Source organism: Ceratotherium simum, chromosome 24 (genome assembly GCF_057802395.1).
Source record: "Ceratotherium simum simum isolate JZ-2026a chromosome 24, ASM5780239v1, whole genome shotgun sequence".
NCBI classification, from domain to species: domain Eukaryota; kingdom Metazoa; phylum Chordata; class Mammalia; order Perissodactyla; family Rhinocerotidae; genus Ceratotherium; species Ceratotherium simum.
Window position 1 is genome coordinate 27,809,969 of NC_141923.1, and position 22,473 is coordinate 27,832,441.

The window sequence follows — 22,473 nt, forward strand, 5'->3', positions numbered from 1 at the left end:
GTTGAGTACTTGGCATGGAGTAGGAGATCAATAAATATTTGTTGAACTAATAGATGAATGAATGTGCTGACACACAGATTAATCATGGTTAGAATAAAACTCCGCAGGGCCGGCCCCATGGCTTAGCGGTTAAGTGCATGCGCTCTGCTGCTGGCGGCCTGGGTTCGGATCCCGGACGTGCACCGACGCACCACTTCTCCGGCCATGCTGAGGCCGCGTCCTACATACAGCAACTAGAAGGATGTGCAGCTATGACATACAACTATCTACTGGGGCTTTGGGGAAAAAAATAAATAAATAAATAAAATTATTAAAGAATAAAACTCCGCAGAGGATTTTGGGAAAAATTTTAACTCCCTTCCAATTTCTCTTTAATACATTAATTAATACTGTTTAATGTAATCAATACATTAAACGGTACATTTTGGGATGAGAGGGGAATCAAGGGGAGAGTTTAAAGATTTAGGAAGGGAAGCAACTTAAGTAATATAATCATTAAAAAAAACTTTAAAGTGTGAATGCTTATTTAACTTATAATTTGAAAAAGCCAAAATGTAAATGGATGCCTGGAGGATTTTTCTCATTTTCACATACTACTTATTGTTTGCAAAAAATGCTTATCTACTTTACATGTAACAGCATGGCTCTGAACAGAAAGCCACTGGCAGGAAATCCTCCAAAGTCAAGGTGCCTTATCACCTCACACTCTTTAAGAGTACCTTAAAGTCCTCTGAAGTTATGTAAAAAGAGAGTATGAAGTAAGCATCTATTTAAATGATGTAATAAAAAAAAATAACAATTAAGCATTTTACAATAGAAAAAATGTTATTTGGAAGTGTTGATACGGGCCGGCCTGGTGGCGTAGGGGTTAAATTCGCGCATTCCACTTCGTTGGTTCCGATCCTGGATGTGGACCTACGCACTGCTCATCAAGCCACACTGAGGCAGCATCCCACATAGAGCAACTAGAAGGATGTACAACCACGACATACAACTATCTACTGGGGCTTTGGGGAGAAAAATGGAAAAAATGAGGAAGACTAGCAACAGATGTTAGCTCAGGGCCAATCTGCCTCAAAAAAAAAAAAAAAAAAAAAAAAGAAGTGTTGATAAACTAAAATCTGTATTAAAAAGTTAATAAAAATATTTTAAGGGGCCGGCCCAGTGGTGTAGTGGTTAAGTTCACAAGCTCCGCTTTGGCGGCCTGGGGTTCACAGGTTTGGATCCCGGGCATGGACCTACACATCACTTGCCAAGCCATGCTGTGGCGGCATCCCATATACAAAAATAGAGGAAGATTCGCAACAGATGTTAGCTCACAGACAATCTTCCTCAAGCAAAAAGAGGAAGATTGGCTATGGATGTTAGCTCAGGGCCAATCCTCCTCACCAAAAAAAACCCAAAATATTTTAAGAAATAGTTATTACCTACTAGAACAGTTTTAAGGAATGCATGGTCATATTTATAACATGGATCAAACCACCACTGAATAACATCTAATGAGCATCTCCAATTTTTGTTTTCTAAATTTTTTTTGTTTTTGTCTTTTTGTTTGTTTTTGTTCATTTTTTGGTCTGTTTTTTATTAATTGTTATATTTTCTTATTTGTTGTTTATTTTTCTTTTTTATCTTTTTATTGTAAATTTTTTTTGCTTTTCTAGAACCTAATTTTCATCTTTGTGGAACTGCTTCATGATGGAACCACATTCCTGGCTTCCAGAGATTGAGACTATAATGATGCTGCAACCTGCCTCTACTAATCTAAACTTGCTCCCATAAACAATGAATTAATACCCAAAATCTCAACCTTCTCTTCCAGTCACTTTCAAAGAGTTGTCTCCCATACACATTCACAACCACTCTTTTGTTACTCACAGCCCGCAATTCTAACTCGAGCTACTGTGTGCATCTATGTGGGCTGTTTGGGTGGGGCATGTCGGAATTCAGGCAGGTGCCCCTGGCTGGGGCATTTGGGAGGTTTGAAAAAGGAAGGGGCTAAGGGGTAATGGTGCTTGTTAGTTGAATGCCCCAGCTGTCAACTCCCATAGGCTAATGCCTTCACTCTTTTATTGCCACGAATATCACCAGGCTGCAAAGAAAAGGTCAATGTCACCCCAAGGGAAAAAAATGTGGCTAGAAATGCCTTTAATCTCTTCACTTATTTATTTCAATCTAAACTATTAAGAAGGCTGAGAGGGAGAGAGATGAAAAGCTGTAGCTACTGTATCACAAATGCCTCTCTAAAATCCACCTAGGTTGCCTGTGTCTTTGGGGAAGCTACTGGAAAATATCAGACTAGAAAGTCAAAAGTATTTTGCCAATCTCAGCTTTTCAATAAATTTGAGATTAGAGAAAATTTTTTTTTTATCAACATAGTATCTGCTGTGCTGGTTTATAGAGAAACGTATTTATACAGGAACAACAAAGCTTTACCATCCCAGACCACTGGCTGAATCCCACCAATATTCATTAATGAAACGAACTACTAAGGAATGTGGCCCGAATTACAGACACAGGTTAGAGAAAAGGCAGAGAGAAAAGGGGAAAAGAAAGGATAACAAAGAAAGAAAATAGAAACGCTTATAGATGCCAAGGAGACATACCTGGAGATTAAAAGCAAAGTAAAAGAAAAAAGGAATCAGACTGATTTGAAAGGCCACCAGGACTGTCAAAAACAAAAACAAAACAGTCCAGCAAGTCTTCTGTCGTTTTGACTTTGGGCATATCAGCTCAGTGACATTCTCTGGGAGACAGAATAAATCCACATATTCCAATGAATTGACTGAAGGCACTAAGGAAATAAAGCTCCTCTGAACTTAAAGAGAACCATGGCCTCTGGCTGGATGACACATGATTTCAACTACTGGGTGCTCAGATAGACTTTAAACTGCCAAATTACTGTGCAAGTAAGAATTCTACCATGCAACACGCATCAAAGATGTTAAATTATCATTAGTACAACCTATGATTCAGAAATATACCCAGAGAAGAAACCTTTACACATCTAACCTTTATTGCTAGGGAAGAACTGAGAATGTGAAATAATTGAGACAAGGAACCACCTGTCCCCACTCAAAGCAGTAAGAAACAGATGTTGAATCAGAAAAAAAGATTCTAAGCCTAAAGAAAGCTGTAAAGTACCATTATGAGAAGAACTGGACAAAATGAGGAATATGAAAAATGGTGACGTGTCCTAAGAGATATCATAATTGAGAGGCAAAAATGAAATCAGTTTGACAGAGAACACATGCAAAGAATAAAATCTCCCAATGCGGTTCTACAAAGTTTGGAATTCTGTGTCAAAAATAAATGAACTAGAAATAGCTCAATTTATATGTGATGCATCTTGTCATCTAGAAAATGAAAGGTAAAGGCAAGTTTAAAAAGCAAAATGAATTAATGCTATCAAATGAAAGAAAATGAACAAAAGGACCACATATGAATAAATCTGGGCAGAAATAAACAAAAAATGACTAACAGAGAAAGTTGACCTTGTTTATCATGTAATGATAACCAGAAGTATACTTTGAAATTAGGAAAAAAAAAAAATAAGTAAGGAGGTTTGTGCTACAGTAAAAAAGGAGATGCAACATCTGGAAATTTGGAATAAATGTAAATCAGCAGGTCTGAGAGACATGCACCTTGTTATGAAGGGAACTGGATTTAAAACTAAAAAAAAAACTTACCAAAACCACTTACAATTATGTTTGAAAAATCATGAAGAACTGAGGAGGTACCAGAAGATTAGAAAAAAACAAATGGGGTACCAATCTTCAAAAATGTAAGAAGTATGCTCCTGGTGATTATCGCCTGGTAAGTCTAACTCGAATCCCTAGTAAAATAATGGAACAAACATTAAAAGGAAAAAATCCATAAACATTTAGAGTTTAATGGGCTCATGAAGAATAGGAGGATGGAGATTGCTTTATTTATTTTAAAACATGCTTTAAAATTTTGATTTTTAGGACAAAATTACAAAAAAGGGGGAATATAGCAAATATATTTAATATCTTTGGATTTTAGACAAGCATTTGTGAAAATTCCATAAAATTTTTATTCTTAATTATATTTCCAATCAGGGCTTAGTGTCATGATATAACGAATAATACACCAACAAAAACTGAAAACAGTTAAAAGATGTCACTATAGGATAAGATAAATGGCAGTGAATCAAGTTAGGAAGTGATTTCCAGAATGGGTATTGATTAAGCATTATTATCTTCATTAATGTCTGGGAGGATGAATAAATAAATAAATTAATTAGTTAATCTGCATTTGTGGATGAGAGCAAATGTGAAAAAACAAGACTATAGATAAATGGATATCAAAATAACAACACCACATACTGACAATGGAAAAAGGAAAACCAAAATAGGACTCAAACATGTGAAAGGGACTAAAGCTTCTGAGGGCAAGAGTGTCCAGAACTATCCCAAATAGTTTACCTATGTTTTATCATTTCTTTCTTACCATAACTCCATGTATGTATTATTATCCTCATTGGACAGATGTGGGAAGTGAGCCTCAGAGATGTAAGGGGACCTGACCAAGGTCTCACAGCTAGTTATCGAAAGAGCTCAAATTTGAACCCAGGTCTGTTGACTTTAAAGTCCATGTTCTTTCCACAAAACCATGCCACTTGCCTTGGAACACTAAAAAGTAATTTCTGGTGAGTGAAAATTTTAAACCATAGGCATTCAACGGAAGGGAGAAATGTAGAAAGAGAGAATGGATTAAAAAGGAATAGTCAGACAACAGGTAAAAAACTGTGACTTCACAATCTGACAACAGAAAAAGAAAATCTGACATAGTCTAAATGGCCAGAGCAGAGAATTTCTGCTCTTTTTTCACTTAGCTCTGACAAAACTACTGTGGAGTTGAGAGTGCTTCGTTAACAGCAAGACAGTGACAAACAGGACATTGCAAAAAACAGTAAGAGCCAAAGAATTCAACACATACAAATTGGCTGAATAAAGCCAGAAAGGCTCTGTGTTATGTTAGCAGTGTGCAAACACATAACTACTAGAGAGAGTGCTGCTCATCCACAGGCTATTGCAACCTGTGGCAATTCAAGCAATGGAGCTAGATGTAACAGAATTAAAATGGGTAGGGATATTGAGATTAGAATTACACATCACAAAATATTTGGAGTCAAATTCAGAAGGCTATGAAATAGTACTTTTCATGTTCTCTTTAAGTAGATTAGTTCAAGAGATATTTAGAATGTAAGCTCTTTGAAGTCAACAGCCTTGTTCTTTTTGTTTTTTCTGCCATGGAGAGCAGCTAGCACTCTTAGGTACTTGCTAAATATAAAACACTAATATTACAGAGTTTTTAATTCTACCAACTAAACACCAAAACTTGTATTACAGAACCACATTAACCAGTTATCAAATACTAGACAACCAGTAAGTCTTTTTTTTTCATTTCCTGGATTCATATAAACAAGGTAAATCATTTTATCAAAAAACAGTAGCTAAGAGAGTTACAATTCAAGCTTCGAAGCTTACCAGAAACTATCAGAGAGCACAAACACCAAAATAAATACAGCAGAGCTTTTTGCTAAAGAACTAATAGTTGCAAGTGACACACTTATGTAAGAGAACATCCACATCCTTCATATCAAAGCATCAAACAGCAGGAGGAGGACCCTCACAGCCATGCTATCACTTCAGAAAGATGTAAAAAACAAAAAAAAAAGATCTGCATAGAAGAAAACGACAGTTAATCTCAAATACTGCTAATAAGAACAGTAAGAGGGCAAATGCTGATCATTAAGAGACAAAGATAAAATATTTTGTCCTTATTTTAAAGGTAGCATCTGAGACCCTAATTATGGCAGAGTTTCTAAGATTCCTAAAACTACAAATCACTACATATAAGAAATTTCATCTAAGAAACTCAAATATAGCACAATACCCAATGCAAAAACGTTTCCAGTACTAAGCTACTGACAATAGTACGTTTCATAAGACGTCTGAGCAAAAGAAAGATTAGTTGTGAACTATGATATTTTCTTTCTGGAATATTTTGGTCAAAGCGATAGATAGACCTCTAAACCCTGCTCATTATTTAAATTCAAGTGCCTCCATCACAGCATAAGCACTATCAGGAAAAAGGATTCATAAACTCTTGCAACCTCCACTCTTTATTTTGTATCTGAAAAGACCTCTGTGTGCATTCATTTTTACATATTCTATTTTATGTTATTAAACTATTCATAAAGCAGGTGCATGAAATATGTACTGTGAAAGAGTAAAGCTAAAAGACTGTCCACTTAGGGAATGGAAGTAAAAACTTGAATGAAGTCTCCAAATGACCCAGAACTTACCTGTTTGGCGTTGAAACATGACTGAAACTGTGCAGATACCGGACGCTATAAAAGACAGAAAAACGGAATAAAGCCTTATCTTCTCCTAACATGCCTGTATTTTCCAACTCCTACATTTATGATATAAAAAAGGAAAAAATGATCTCCAAGCAGAGACCAAAAGGAAGAGCCCTACACTTTGTGCTTGGAAGATCAGAGCATTCTTTATTTTTCACACTGCTTTCTCCTACAGTGTATCTATTCCAGTTTCACTTCCTCACCACTGAGAGCACAATCCTAACTGTCACAGACTGAGGACCTGAAGTTAAATTTGTTTCACACAGTACAATAACTCATCTACAGTTTCTTTAGCCTTTAAATAAGTGTCCTGTAGGTGACTTATGGATGAAGCCACGCTGTTACTTACAAGTTAGCAAAACAAATAGTGAATAGATTCTCTATTTGCAAAGAGTCGCCAATGAAAGCTGACAGGCAAACTAAGAAAAGAGATCAATTCATCCAAGATTGACACACAGCTAGCCCTAGAGTGAAACTTGGCAGAGACTCTGTCAAAGCTGCACAGAAACATTCACAATCCTTTACACGCAATTCTGTGGCTCTTACCACAGATACTGCAGGAAATAATTTGCAAAGGAATGTGATTGCCTAAACCCAGTTTTCCTAGTACATTTAGGTTAATCCTCTACTACTTCTTATTAAAAATTAAAGAAAACCCTTTGATCTGTGATGATGTACTGATTAAGTACAATCTTGTTGCCTGGTTTTACTTCTAATCCAAGATAATACCCCTTAAAATATCATACACCCTTTTCCACATCATAATACTAATACCAATAGGGAATAATTCTAGAGCAAGAGGTCACAGACAGGTAGCCCAAAGACTAAATTCAGCTCAAAGACACGCTATGTTTGGTCTGCCAAGTATTTTTTTAATTGAACTCGTTGCCAATATTTTACAATAAGATTTATGATTTCTCTTGACAGTTGGAAGATCTGACAACACTGGGCCCACACTCAGGCACGGCAGTGCTCAGCTAGGGCACATTAGTAAAGCAGCTGCCCCTTTTTATACGAGGCATGCACTCTCCAGTTTACCTCAGTCACATCACTCTTAGCTCTATTATACCTGGCCCTATTTACTCATTTACATAGTCTACCCACAGCCCCTAGAGGCATTTGAGTTGGCAAACCCTGTTCCAATGAAAAGTTATCTGAATACATAATCGTATATGAGCTTGGCAAACAGAAACAGCACTACTCTAAATGAGACCAGCAAGCAAAAGGAAGAGGAGGAAGGGGAGTGGCAGGAGAAAGGAGGAGAAGAGAGAGGGGTGGAGGGCTAATGCAAAGGTGGAGGATGATTGATAGGGGGTGAGGGGAAAGGGAAGGAGGAGGGACAGGGAAGAAGCTGTTTCTGCCTTCAAAGAGCTTACACTCTAGCAGGGGAGTACTGGACAATTTAAAAGCAACCAATCAATGAATGCAAAACAATGCAACAGAGAACAAGTAAATGATGTTGAAATGAAAAGTAAAGGTCACGACACAGTGGATGGATTTAATAAGAAATGATCTCCCAACTTCTAAGCAGGCGAGGTAACCAATCCAGATGGGAAGAGAGGAGGAAGGTGGACCTTTTAGGTAAGAAGAAATGTTAAAGGCAAAGAAACAGAAGTGGACACTAGCCAGGTCTGGACAGGCAGGGACTGATTAGAAGATGGGATGAGTAGAGAGAATGATTAGCTGATTAGTTTAACTGGAACAAAAATGCAGAGTGTACAAGGACTGGCACAATGCTTGATCAAATGATGTTTCAGACATGCACACGTTTCTGTAGGCATTTATCTCATTTTACGTCAATCAACACCTCATGATCACTGAGGGTCCTTTTGAAGAGAAGATATTATTTCAATTGAGCATCTTCTTTATGAAGCTAGTCTAAAGATCAAAAAGAATGTAGCAGAGTAACGACTAAGAATTTGTAGGCTCCCTCTCTGTGCCTTGTTTACGAACGCATCAATTTGAGAAAAAAGAGGATGATTTTTAAGAAGAGAAAGAAAAAAAGAAATATAATGAAAAAAGAAGCCAAAAAAAAAAAAAAAGCAGACAGTAAGTTTGTCTGAAAGCATAAGCTATCAGCCACAGCTGAATATAACTGCCTTCTGTCTAGAATGATCCCCAAATCCTCCTGCTCTAAGTGACCTCATATCCACAGTGCTTCGGCTCACTCATTTACATCAGCGCCCACTTTCTAATAAGCCTCCTTCGGGTTCCCTGCTGCTGAATTTGCTTACCTGAGGTTTCTGGAAAGGGTTTCTCCTGGAAGACTCAAAGGTGGGATAAATTGGCCGGGTTGATGCCCGCTGGGCAGGATCCTGGCACACAAATCCTGAATGGGGAATGGGAAACATTAACACCTAGGAGTTTCTAAGAAATTAACAGGTTTAGCTGCACCTTTTCTTTAGATGTACAAACTCAGCTTCATTGTCATAAATATTACAGAGATCCATCCTCAAGAGGACTGGGCATGACTCTCCCATACACACTCTGCTTGAATGTGATTCTGACAGAAAAAGAGATGTAGATTTTTGATGAACTTCAGAGAAATGGTGCAAACCACCATTTAAAAACATACGGTTGTCAATAAAAACAAATTATTTTAAAGTAGCTTTCTGGATGGGAACTGGAAAATAATCTTTTTCCAAGAGAATCCACAAGCAAGTGAGGGGTCTTGTCCTGTTACAAGATCCACTTCTGGAACTGCTGAAGACGGTCTATTGGCAACTTTCAAAATGGGCTTTGTAGATTGTCTATGGCTTAGGAAATTAGGCTTGGGCTAATTTCACTTCCTAAAAAGCAGCAGACTCCCAACCACGTAGAATAGAGTAGCTAAGTTGTACAGCATTTGCTGGTACAGCAAATACTAGTTTATTTCAAAAACATTTTATTATGTCTTTTTAGAGTACTTAAAAAAATAACAGCCACAGACCTACAACAGACCCACCTGACTGCTCATCTCCATTTCAAAGTTTTGGCTTATCTACTCAAAAAGGGCTTTCTTCCTTGGGCTGCTTCAGTTATAACTACTGCAGAAAGGATCATGCTGACACCAGTAGAGGCTGTCTAGCAGAAATGCAGCCAGTTTCCTTTGTAGTAACAAAGCTTCTTCAGTGGGTTTCACTATCTTAGCTCAGAGAAAAATATACTTTCTCCAGATCTTTGCTTAATTCTCTTCCTCAGCTCAGAATTCCTATGCCCCAGGAATTAGGTCTCAGCCCTGGTTGTGGTTCAGCCTCAGGACAGGATGGAGCCAGGAGGAACAGAAACATATAAACACTTCCCTGAAAATATAATTTTTTAGTACAAAACATTCAGCATGGCTTAGGAACTGCCAGTTGGCAACACCTATAGAGTCTGACAAAATGGACGCTCTGGTTAACCTTTATGTGAGTTTTCAGAAAACATTACTACTCACCTACAACAGTGAACATATCTGAAATCATACTGGCTTTAATCTTTAGGTCCAGAGGTGCATCACTAACAGAACAGAGACAGAAAAGAGCAATCGATAATTTTATAGGTTAACAGAATGGCTGTCCCTAACGGGCTCCAAAACAGCAAAGCTTCCAGATGTCAATGAGGAGCAACACATAAAGCTCACCAAATCCATGGAAAAATAAAAAGAAATCTGGGCAAAAATGCTAGAAATAAAAGCCTGGTGTTAAACTCATCCTCTGTAGGGCAGGCCCAGCACCAAGACATTGATTCCCTGACATGCAATCTTTTTATTCCAGAAGGTCTTGTGCAATTCAAATTCTGCACAAGTCAAGAATACTGCTTCATTATCACTGCAGATTTTAGAGATTCAAATATTTAATATGCTCTTTTATGACTGAGCCCAACATCCAAATTAGTTTTTACTGCTGCAATACTCAAATCACATTCATATGCAAGAGAGGGAACTTTGGCCATCTTTGTACATTTTTTAAGGCTTCATTTTCTGTTCTAAATCAATCTTCTTAAGCTTGCAGGCTTGCAAATGAGCGCAAAAAAATATAAGTTATCCCAAAATATCACCAGACGATGCAGCAGAACACACACAGAAACAGAAACAACATGGGCTGAAAGTTGGAGGCCTCTCTGTGGCAGTGACTGCTGTGTTGGCTTTGGCCAACACATTGGAGGTGTTCCTCCATGAATCAGAGTACTCCAGCTGCTGGATCCAAGGCATCACTCTGGGGATCTCTAATACTGCATGATATACCTTGCTCGGCAATCTGCAAAAAGCTGACTTAACAAAAGTGTAGCACAATATCTGAAGCATCTGTAATATCTAGCTCTACAACTTACTATTGGGGTTAAGCCAAACTCTCACCCCACAAAGTAGTCAATCCGTCTTCATTTGATTACTTGGCATTTGCCAACATTTCTCATCCTTAAAAATGCAGCAGCTGGGTGGTCTCTGGCATAAATCTCTAGGGTCTCTAGCTGTTTACAGAAGCATATAGCTAATAGAAACTCTGGCTGTAGCTGCAGATATAAGCAGAATCTTCTCTGATACTGAAAAATATGTTTCTTTCCTTCTTCTAAACAACGGATAGGTTAAAAAAAATTTTTAAAGATTGTCTAAAGTTTTGGGACTTTAATCTTGGATGGATACCAGGACATGGACAGAGCAAAAGGACCAGATATGATCTACACTACCCTGGGCCCAGCTCTATACACCTTTATGGATACGTGGATTTGAGTCTGTATAAACCTTTGGTAATAAAGGAAATATAATACCTCATGTATTTGTGTGGCCTTAGCAGAACATGTATAAAGTTCCAAAAAAAAAAAAAGAGAAAGAGAGAAGTGGGGATAAAAATAAATGCAAGAAGCATCCCTTAGGAGCCCAATAAGACAGTAAACATAGATGGCAAATTGACTAGTAAGATAGGGATTCATGGTTGTCACATGGACTTGGACAACAAACCACAAAACCCCCAAATTTAGAAATTCTAGTCATCTCTATCTAGTAACTAGGGGGAAAAAAATCTCCTAGTGCCAAGAGACGTAACCAAAAAAAAAAGTGTTTTTTAGTGCTACTCATTGAAGGTCTGTCCTTTTCTAGTTGATGGAACAGAGTACTTACCAGGCCAAAGAAGGAGAGAGATTCACTTCCAACAACCATGGCTTCAGAGTAGAATCTATGAGCACATCAAAGCCATAGAGTTCTGGAAATACAACATAACACAATATACAAGATCATTTTCCATGTCACAACCGAATAAAGATCTGGAAGATTCAATCCAATCAACTTCCACCAGAGCCCTAGAAACTTGCTGAGTATAAATAATAAGTGGAAGTAGAAGCAGAGAATCTTTCCAGTTCAAGAGAAATTAATCAAGCTCTGGAGATAATAAGAAAACAATGCAATAAAATTCCACTGTTTTTTTTTTTATCATCCACTCTATTAACATTCTTGAATTCTAAACACAAAGTGACCTAACTCTAGGAGAGTCAACAAGCAAGATTCTGCTGTGCTTATGGGTAAAAAAAACGTTGGGACAGGAACGCAACAAGTACATCCAGTATCAATGGTGCTTTGGGCTTGCTTTGGATTGTTATCCCCCACCACTTCCCCGCCACACTCTGAAAACAGAAAAATCTACTGAAGGCATCTCTCTAGTATGATTCCATCACACTTTCTTAAACCAAGATCTTGCTTTTGCAACCTAGGTCAAGAAGACATCTAAGTATAAAACGTATTTATTGTTTCCCCTCTCTTATGGTTTCAATTTCCCTTTGAAGATAGAAAATAAAATACACTGGCCCAACATAGAAAGATAGAAGAGAAAGGAGGGAGCTAGTGGCAGGACAGCAGGATTGTGACAAGCCATCTTGCACTACTATTATTATTTAAAGGAGGGAGCCAGAGATCAAATTTCCATGGGTTCTGGATTCTTTACTGATTCTCTTACCCTAATTCCCCAACTGTTGCAAAGAGCAAAGCAAGAACCATGAGTAGGCTTTTATCCTAGAATGCAGGGATGAGAGGCTAGCTTTGGAACCTCAGCTGGCAACCTTTACTCTTATTATTATTAATCAGACCCTCTCTACAGAAAGCATAGTGCATAGTCCTACTTGGTATACTTACATCAAATATATCAGATTTTCAGAAGTCCCAGTAACTCCCAAACATCCCACTCTGTGTCCCTCAAATAAACTCTTTACATGTTCTTTCCAAGAGAAAAGACTAGCTTCCTTACAGTTCGACCAGAGGTCACAGGCCACAGCTCACACCCACAGAACACAACCAGGTATTTTCTAGAAATTCATTTTGAAACAAATTTCTTTACTTCAAAAAAGACTTTCCCATTTCTCAAATCTCTCAAAAACATGGAAAAATAAATGTAGGCTTCTAAACCGATGGTGCCAAAGACTCTCTTCTAGAACACAGGAAGTCTGATGTAGTACCAAGAATCCTAGAATGGGAATCTAGAGACTTGGATCCTCCTCATGACTCCACCATTTATTCACTGTGGAACATGGGGAAGTCATTTCTCTCTCTGATATTTCTTTAGCACCTTTTGGTTTCCTTTATCCTCTCTGTTAATCATCATTTGTCAATATCTGTATGTTCAGTAAACCTACATCCAAAATTCTTATTTACGTAGTATGGATTCAGGTAGACATTCATATTCGAATTCTCTCTAGAGAGAAGTTTCCAAGAATGACTTGGCTACCATAGTAATTATTTAGGATTCCACTTAATTTGCAAAAATAATCACAAACTATAAAAGAGTCTGAGAGGGGATTCACCTTCATGTAACCACACAAAAATTAAATATTATCTATACTTTAAAATGTAAAGAAAAGAAAGCTCCTTCACCTATCTTCTTTTGGTAACAAACTCATAGCTTTTACGGCCAGAACATTCTTCTGAATATTTTACCTAATCTGCAGTCACCCCACAGAATATATATTTATTTATTTATTATTTATTTATTTATTTTGTGTGTGCATATGTGCGTGTGAGAGGAAGATTAGCCCTGAGCTAACATCCATGCCAATCCTCCTCTTTTTGCTGAGGAAGACTGGCCTGGGCTAACATCCGTGCCCATCTTCCTCCACTTTGTATGGGTTGCCACCACAGCATGGCTTGACAAGCAGTGCATCAGTCCACGCCCGGGATCTGAACCTGCGAACCCCGGGCCACCGAAGCAGAGCACGCGAACTTAACCACTACGCCACCAGGCCTGACCCAGAATATTTATTTTTAATCTGAGAAAAATCTTTTGTAATATAGCACTAAATAAAGCATTTAAAAGGAAAAACCTACCTGCAAACTCTACAAGTCCATGTTAATATTACACAAGCAAGAGAGAATATAATGTGAGTCTGATTCAAGAAAAATAACATTCTCTTCAGTTTTTAAAAGCTGAAGCAAAGGATTCAACTGTTTCATAGTGGTAATATTATTAATAAGAATAGTATGAGGAACACAGTGAAAATAATAATTGATACACATATCGATCAGTTTGCAGAATCTGCCACAAATGAAGACAAACTGAAATCAGAATAATAATCAAGGACACTCACAATTTAAACACCTCACATTAAGAAGCCAACACATTTACTTAACTATTGCTCAAATTTAGAGGCTAATTCTACAAATCTCAATTGAAAGGCTGAGAACCAATACTCTGGGAAGTAAGAAAAAAAAAATGACCCAAAGACAGACAACACCCTTTACGGTGCCAACTTAATTTTTACCCAGCTAAACAAAATCAAACTATCTCAAAATCAGCTTTGACTCTAACCACGTCTGCACATGCGCCAGGTGTGGATGTACATCACCTAGGAGTGGGAGGAGAAACAGACTGTGTGGGATGGCATTACAACACAGTGCAAAGGCCAGCTCACCTAGGAGGCTGGAAACTGGGGAGAGGAACAGGGTGAAAAGACAGCATTTATCAGGTTTATCTCTTAAAAATAATTGATTCAGCTTAAGAACAAGAATTTGGGTCCTTGGCAGGCTAGTAGAGTCCTTATAATGACCCTTTTAACTTATGGTTGGTCTTTTCTGTGGACATTAAAAGGTGAGGTGTAGGTTGTACTGAGGATATTAAACTTCCTCCCCTTTTAATGTTGTGTGTTTTAGCAGCAGTGCCTAGAATTTCAAAAATTGAGTATCCAGAATGAGAGCTACCAGTGTTCCTGTCGTTAAAGAGGGCAGGCAAGTAGGCTTTTCCAGTTCTGAGAGCTACTTTCTTTGCTCCTCCGCATTATCTTCACAGGGACAGAAGAGCAAGTTATTTTTGAAGGACTGTTGATACTACCTTATTCAACAACATTTCCTCAGGAAATTTTTCCTTGATGAGAAACACTCTCTTCAGCCCCCAGCCAAATCAAAACAAACGAACATTATACTAGTGAATGGTAAGAAGAAGCCTGACTCCACCTCCTACTTCACATTAGTGCCCTTATCTCCCTATTTCTTTAACGAAGCTTCTAGAAGAAGCAATCTACACTTAGCTGTCTTAACTTTCTTAATGCTTATTCGCTCCCCATCCCATAAGATTTTGCTTCTGCTCCCACTCTCTAATAATTAACTGTTCTCAGTCTGATCACCAAAGACTACCTTATTGCTACGCCCAAGCATCTAAAACTGTTGACCACCCCTTACTTTTGGAACTTCTCCTCCCTGGGGTTCCAGGACACTGCTCTCTTCAGATTCTCCTCTCCTTCCTCTCCTTTCTTTCCTTCTCTTCTGCCCAGCTATTCACTGGGAGGTTTGCTCAGGGTGGCATCCTCAGGTCTCTTTCCTTCTCAATTCTACTTCTCTTCTTGGGTGATCTCATATATTCTCATGGCTGTAATTAATACTATGATGATGACATTCAAATCTATATCTTTAGTCAAGTATCTCCTAGACACCAAATGCATAATTCCAACTACCTTCTAGACAATTTCACTAGAATATCCCACGGGTACTCAACATTCAACAAAACATAACTCATTATCTTTCCCCAAAACTTGTTTGGCTTCCCCATTATTCTTCATCTCGGAAAATGGTAACCCCATTCACCAGTCTCCAAAGCTAGAAATACTCTTTACCACCTCCCAAATCCAAAAGATTACCAGATCTCTTTCTCTCTTTCTCTTTAATCCAGCCTAACTCCTATATTCCGTTTTGAAGTATAATTTACATATAATGAAATGGATGGATCTTAAGTGTACAATTTGATGAGTCTTGATAATTGAATACATCCATGTAACCGACACTCATATCAACCCACACAGAACATTTCCATCACCCCAGAAAGATCCCTCATGTCCCTTCCTGGTAAATACCCTGCTCCCCACATCACACCCCTAGACAACCACTATCCATCTTTCTTCCAGTATAGATTAGTTTTGCCTATTCTAGAATTTCATATAAATGGAAGCATATAGTCTTTTGAGTCTAGATTCTTTTATTTAGCATGTTTTTAAGGTTCAGCCATCTGTCGTTGTTTCTTGTTTTAAGACAAATTTTTGTTGTTAGTGCCATGGAGCCAATTCCAACTCCTAGCAACCCTATGTACAGCACAGCGGAACCCTGCCCAGTCTTTTTGTGCCATCCTCTCACCTTCCAGCTCTATATCAGACAGTGCTCTCCTGCTGTTCATAGGGTTTTCATGGCCAATTTTTTTCAGAAGTGGTGGCCAGGTCCTTCTTCTTAGTCTGTGTTAGTCTGGAAGCTCTGCTGAAACCTGTCCACCACGAATGACCCTGCTGCTATGTGAAATCCCAGTAGCATAGCTTTCAGCTTCACAACAACAGATAATCACCACAGTATGACAACTGACAGACGGGTGGTATGGTTCCCTGACTCAGGAAATGAACCCAGGGCGTGGCAGCGAGAGCACCGAATCTTAACCACTAGATAACCAGGGTTGGCTCTAAGACAGGTTTACTGAGGTTTAATTTACACACAATAAAATTCATCCTTTTAAATTGTACAGTTTGATGAGTTATATAGAGTTGTTTAACCACCACCACAATCTATAGAGAACATCTATAGAGAACACAATCTATACAGAATAATTCTATAGCAAACGTTCCCTTGTGCCCCTTTGCAGTCAATCCTCATTCCCCATCCACCAGCAACCACTGATCTGATTTCTGCCTTTTCCAGAAAGTCAAATAAATGTATTCATACAGTATATAACCTTTTGAGCGTGGCTTCTTTCACTCAGCATTGTGCTTTTGAGATTTATCTATGTTATTACATGTATCAGTAGTGTAATCATTCCTTTTATTGCTGAGTAGTATTCCATTTTATGGCCACACCACAATTTGTTTATCCATTCAACAGCTCATGGACACTGGGTTGCTTCCAATTTTTGACTATAATGAATAAGCCTGCTATAAACATTCGTGTACAGGTATTTGTGTGAACATATGGTTTCATTTTTCTTGGGTAAATACCTACGGGTGGGATTGCTGGGTCACAGATAAGTGTATATTATCACTAAGTACCTCTTACCTCCCAAATCACTTCCCCAGCACTAGTCTCTCCCCTCTGCAGTCCATTCTCCACATGGCTGTCACCATTACCTTTCTAAAACATAAATCTAATAGTTGGCTAGAGACAGGCAGTGAATCGGCCCAACGACAGACACTGATGTCAGGTTGGTTCCAGGAGGATTTTAAATTAGTCACTTCTAGTAATGTTGTACAGTATTCCCCTTGTTGTAATTCTGGTGTGCCAAGCTTTGGGTCAAATCATGATAAAAGTTAAAGAAAAAAATAATAATCCTATTGCTCCCCTGCTCAAAAAACTCTAGTGGCTGTCTATTGTTTTCAGGATGAATTTAAATGTGTCAGTCCTTTATAAATTGGGTCCCAATCTACTTCCATAACCTTATCTCCCGCCACACCATCCTACGCAGGCTACATCTAGTCACACTGAACTTTCCATTTCAAAAAATGCCACATCCTGTCATGACACTGCGTTTATTCCCTCTGCTAGGAATGGCTTTCCCTGGCTGCCCTAGGCACAGCTGTGTAACTCTTGCGTATTCCCAGAGCACTTGAGTTACTCTGCTACTTGTGCTGTCATTTACCATTTCACGCCTGCTTCCTACCACCACTTGATGGCAGGGGTTATGTCTCATTCATTGTTATATACCAAGCTGCCTGTACTGTAAAAAGCACACAGGAAGCAATCAAGAAATATGGAAAGACGAAGAAAAAAAGAGAAGAAAAAAGAGAGAAAAAAATTTTAATTGAAATACACTGGACAATTTTGGAGAAAGACAAAATAATTTGCAGCTACTCTCCCAAAATAACCCTGATCACAAGACTTGAAATAGTCATACTAAGGCCACCAATCATAAAGAAAATAAAAGAAATCCTTATTAAGATTTTTATATATTAAGACATATTAAGGAAAAACTTAGAAGACAGTCTAAAAGGGAGGAAAAAAAAAAGATCTGATAGAGAAAATAATAATGCATCCAAGGCCTAAGAGACTACGAAACATGTCACACCATTAATTTTGGAATCAATCCACTAGCCCTCTCCAGAAATAAGGTCCCAGCTGAAGCTGTAATCCCTGAGGCAGTGGAAAGCACTGACATTAGCTAGTACTCACTGTCATTCAAATGCTATTATATAAAGGAAATTCTTTTTCACCTTGGCTTTGGATTTGAGTTGAAAACCTAAGGAAGAAGTCTTTATCTGGGGTCCAGGAGGAGAATTTAGAAAAAAGCAGATCAAGATCCCACAGGAAAATGAACTAAATACAAGAAAAAGCCCAGAGCCAATTTGTTAACAAGTCCAATAAATCTATGGGTATCTGGCTACCATATGTAAAGGTAGATTTGAAAGAGTATCTAGGACTACGTACTATTGATTAGAGCAGAAAGATCACTTTTTCAGGGGTGATCTGCTAGAAAAGATGATATTTTTCCTGAGATCCAGTTACAGGAGAGCAGAAGGAGAATCCAGGATACACGGCACGCCAACAGTGGCCGGGTACATCAGAACTTGTCTTTATGTGGGTGGAAAAAGAGCCAGAGAGACCTGGCTCTCAATCTTGGCTTTGTCATTTATTAACTGCATGACCTAGGACAAATTATTTAACCTCTCTGATCTTTTTCCTTGTCTATAAAACATGAGTAATAAATACCAACAAAACTGTTAAGAGGACTAAAGGAAATAACCAATGAAGAGTGTTTGATAAACAGTAGGTACTTTCTACTAAGTCCCTTCTAAAATAAACTTCTCTTCCCATCCAAAGAGGACCACAGGATAAACCAGAAAAGGACACTAGCTCAAAAAGTGAACTGCTGGATGACTTGCATTATTTTTTGTTGGTCAAGGGGTTCACATTATTAGAGAATGTATGCTGCCTGCTTTCATTCCTTCAACAAATCTTCATGGACATCCTCCCTCTAAGAACGTCAGCCTACCCTGTGAAATGGTCTAAATCAATATCAATAAAAGGCCAAACCAGCATACATTCAACAAGAAGAGGTGTTTGTCCTGAGCAAAGATGTCACTGGTCTCTGCCCTAAACAAGGCCAGCCTCATCAATTTTACAAGGGGCATGACAGCTGGTTCATATGATCCCAGGCTGGAGAGGACCAGCGTCATGGCCTGTCACTTCAGCCATCCTCATACACACAGATAAAATCCCTGTCAGCAGCAGCATCTTTAAAGGACAGCTAACATCCTGTTGTTTTTGGCTGTTTTTCTCCAACTAGTCAAAAAAGCTGTTCTCACAGCCAGTTATCTCACAGTGCCAATTTCCTAAGCATATTTAAAGGGTTGCTGTTTAAGCATATACTTCACATGACATCACATTTTCACAAACTTGAAGGCAGTGAAAATTAGACTGTCAAAAATCTGTTTTATTGGGAAAGGCATCAAAAATTCTATAAATCAAGAGTCCTATGATCAAGATGACTTGCTTGCCAAAACGCATCTTCTGACCCCTTTTCTCCAAGCTGAGTCTCTTTCCTCTGAGTTCTCTCACTCACTAGCTCTAGAACTTGGGGCAAAAGTCCTAATTTCTCAGGGTCTCAATTTTTTTATCCAAACTAATTATTCTCTGAGGTCCTTTCCCAATGTACAAATCTATGAAAAAGCATTAAACAGCGAAGTTTCAGATAGTTTGTGAAGGTTCCTAAGTCTACATTTAAATGCTAATAATACAATGCAGGTATATGTATATATCATCCCATGTAAAATTTAGCTTAAGAGGAACAAACTCATATAGTCTATGCTTTGCATACAGCAGGAACTGAAAAAAGTTAAATGCATAAGTAAACAAATGAATGGGAATACTGAAGGTACCTGGAAACATAGTTGGACATTACAGATGGTAGGGTGGGAAAGAAATCATAGGACAGAAACACTTAGATAGTAACGGAATGCTCCTGGCAAAGATCCACAACATGGAAAGGCAGAAACAACAACCAATAAAGTGAACCCCCTCACTGGACTATTGGCTTCCTCTAAAAGCACCAATGCTCTGTTCAAGCCAAATTCTTCTGGGAATCTCTCAATTCCTGTTTACCCTAAAACAAATGAAAAAGAAAAGAAAAGAAAAAACCCAGCTTATTCCGTTAACTTAAACCCCAGGGGAGGTTAGGAATCAGTGGGAGGAAAAGAGATTCACAGAAATATACACACGTATACAAAATCATATCTGAAGAGGGGAGGTTAATGAAGCACACAAAATCCCAGGGTTGACAGGATGTGGAATTAGAACCACAAAAGCCAAGAAGACAGTCAACAACTTAAAAAACTCCAGATGCACTCAGTTTATTAAAACTGAACATAAAAAGAGAGGGGGAAAGGAGACCCAAGGCTGATAAAATGGACTTAGTGGGTGTTTCACTGAGTCAGGGAAAGTCACTGGTTATTTCACATTGGAACTTCTGTTGCCATTAAGTTCAAGAAATTCTTAAGCTTCCAAAAGGCAATCAGGTAACAAAACAAAATAGAGAAGGAAACATTCAGAAAAGCTTGTGATGGTTTCTAGAACAAAGATTTTTACACTAAAAGCTACCAGAAATTTACCTCATATAAGAGCCAAGTCAATGTGGAAAAGAAACTTTCATTTATTTTTTTAATCTAATAAGGTTTTTGAAGTTGGAGTTATATTGCCCGTGCCCGCTCCTCAGTTTGCAATAATTCTAAGAGTTCTAGGCCCTTATCAAACCAGATCCACCGGGAAGCGAACCGCCAGGCCATCAAAAGGCAATTAAAGCAAGTACCAGTCATTCATTCAGCAACATTTCCTGAACCTCCTCTAATAGCAAAAAATGCTGCTGTGCACGGAAGAGGCAGAAACGAGTGAGACATTGTCGCTGTCCTCAAGGAGTTTCCAGTCCAGTGGGGAGACAGACACATAAACGGGTACCGGATGACATGCAGGTACCACTGCAGATTATGAGCGGAGTGCTGGGGTGGGGATGGAGGCTAACTCCAGCTGGGAGACTTAGGAAAAACTTCACCAAAGAAGTGATACTTGACTTTGTTTTGAAAAGATGTCAGTAATCTGTTAGGTAAAGTAACATGAGAAAGGTATTTCAGACACGGGATAAAGCAGGTACGAAGGCAAAGGAAAGGACCTGGGAGGGCCAGGGTGATGGTGAAAGGTCTGGTTTGGCAAAAATAGGGTAAGAGGGGAAAGAGAGACACAGTGATCACTAAGAATTCAAAAAGATAAGCTCAGAGATTACTAGGGAAGTATATGTGGAAACACAACATCCCAGCACGATAGGAAGAGAATACAATGGAACAAGTACAGAACAGCCTGAGAGAGGAGACACAACAGGGCACTTGGTGAGGCAAGGATTCCTGGAAGAGGCAGTGTCAAGCTAGCTCTCAGAGCATCAACAGGAGTGTGCAAGGCAGACGGGAGAGTTTCCTAGATAGCAGAACTTCAACAGCGGCACAAAGGCATGGAGTGCTCAGTGGTATAGTTGGATTATAAGATGTAAGAGGGGAAATGGAACTCTAGAAAAGTCAGCTGGGGTCAGATCCTTAGAAGGCTTGAACTCATATCCAGTTTCTATTTACTAAAAAGCCTAAGGAGCCATTTAAGGGTTTTAGAAGCCATGAACATATTTGCACTTAAAAAGGAGATTACAGGGGCCAGCCTCGTGGCCTAGTGTTTGGGTTCTGCACACCGCTTTGGCGGCCCAGGTTCGCGAGTTCAGATAGTGGGCGCAGACATATACAACAAGTCAGCCACGCTGTGGCAGCAACCCACATACAAAATAGAGAAAGACTGGCACGGACGTTAGCTTGGGGCTAATCTCAAGCAAAAAAAGAGGAAGATTGGCAACAGACGTTAGCTCAGGGCAAATCTTCCTCACCAAAAAAAAAAAAAAAAAAGATATTACAACCTCTTCTTTTCCCATATAATTTTAGGTTCTCGTGTATCTACCATCTTCTTTTCAGAGTCTCAATGCTTCCCTGTTTAGTGTACCTCAAGTACAGACTGTTATGATAATCCATTAAAGAGATCAAGAACTATAATGTCTAATTATAAAAATAACAAAAAAATAATTTTTATTGAGTACAAATGAAGGGCCAGACACTGTGCCAAGCGCCTTGCATGCATTATCTCATTTGATGTTCATGGTACTCTTAGTGGGCGGGTACCATCATTACTGCCATTTTATAGTGGAGGAAATAGGATTAGAGTGCCTTGCTGAAAATCAGAAAACTAGTAAGGGGTGCAAATGAGTATCAAACTAAGTCTGTCAGGATCTAAAGCCCATGTTCTTTACTTTCCTGTTCCCCTGACTCCTAAGCAAGCCATGACTCTTATATCCTTACTACCGTGTTACTTGAATTATCCTCCCATCAATGACCCTAGTGCGTTTTACTAGCAAAGCCTAACACCTGCTGAAAGCCTCTGTGACTTCAGGGACACTCATATTGGCAATCGCTAAAGAGTTCTCATCCACACAGAAAGCAAATGTAGGCAGGCACCCTTGCTGCTACAGTCACAGCCGGTGGGTCAGGAGGCAACAAGCTTCCTGATCCAGTAGCTGTGAACTATTTCTTACTCCTTCTCTGTGCAGTCAGAGAGTTAGGGGTGGGAGGGAAAGAGAGGGGAGGAGGAAAAGGAAGAGAAAAAAGAAGGAGAG

At 38.8% G+C, this 22,473-nt stretch overlaps 1 protein-coding gene across 16 annotated transcripts in view; it reads right to left on the reverse strand.

The window, feature by feature from the left end:
* The window catches only part of TTLL5 (tubulin tyrosine ligase like 5), a 300,941-nt gene that overhangs the window by 221,369 nt on the left and 57,099 nt on the right, over nucleotides 1-22,473 (reverse strand). For 13 of the 16 annotated variants that reach the window (XM_087448166.1, XM_014784427.2, XM_014784435.2 and 10 more), the window contains 4 exons: nucleotides 11,463-11,544; nucleotides 9,804-9,865; nucleotides 8,623-8,717; nucleotides 6,332-6,376 (listed from right to left, as the gene is read on the reverse strand). In XM_087448166.1, the coding sequence (XP_087304292.1) occupies nucleotides 6,332-6,376; nucleotides 8,623-8,717; nucleotides 9,804-9,865; nucleotides 11,463-11,544 (284 nt within the window). The remainder of the gene's footprint in view (nucleotides 1-6,331; nucleotides 6,377-8,622; nucleotides 8,718-9,803; nucleotides 9,866-11,462; nucleotides 11,545-22,473) is intronic. The other 3 variants (XM_014784432.2, XM_087448164.1, XM_087448162.1) reach the window with 1 other exon arrangement.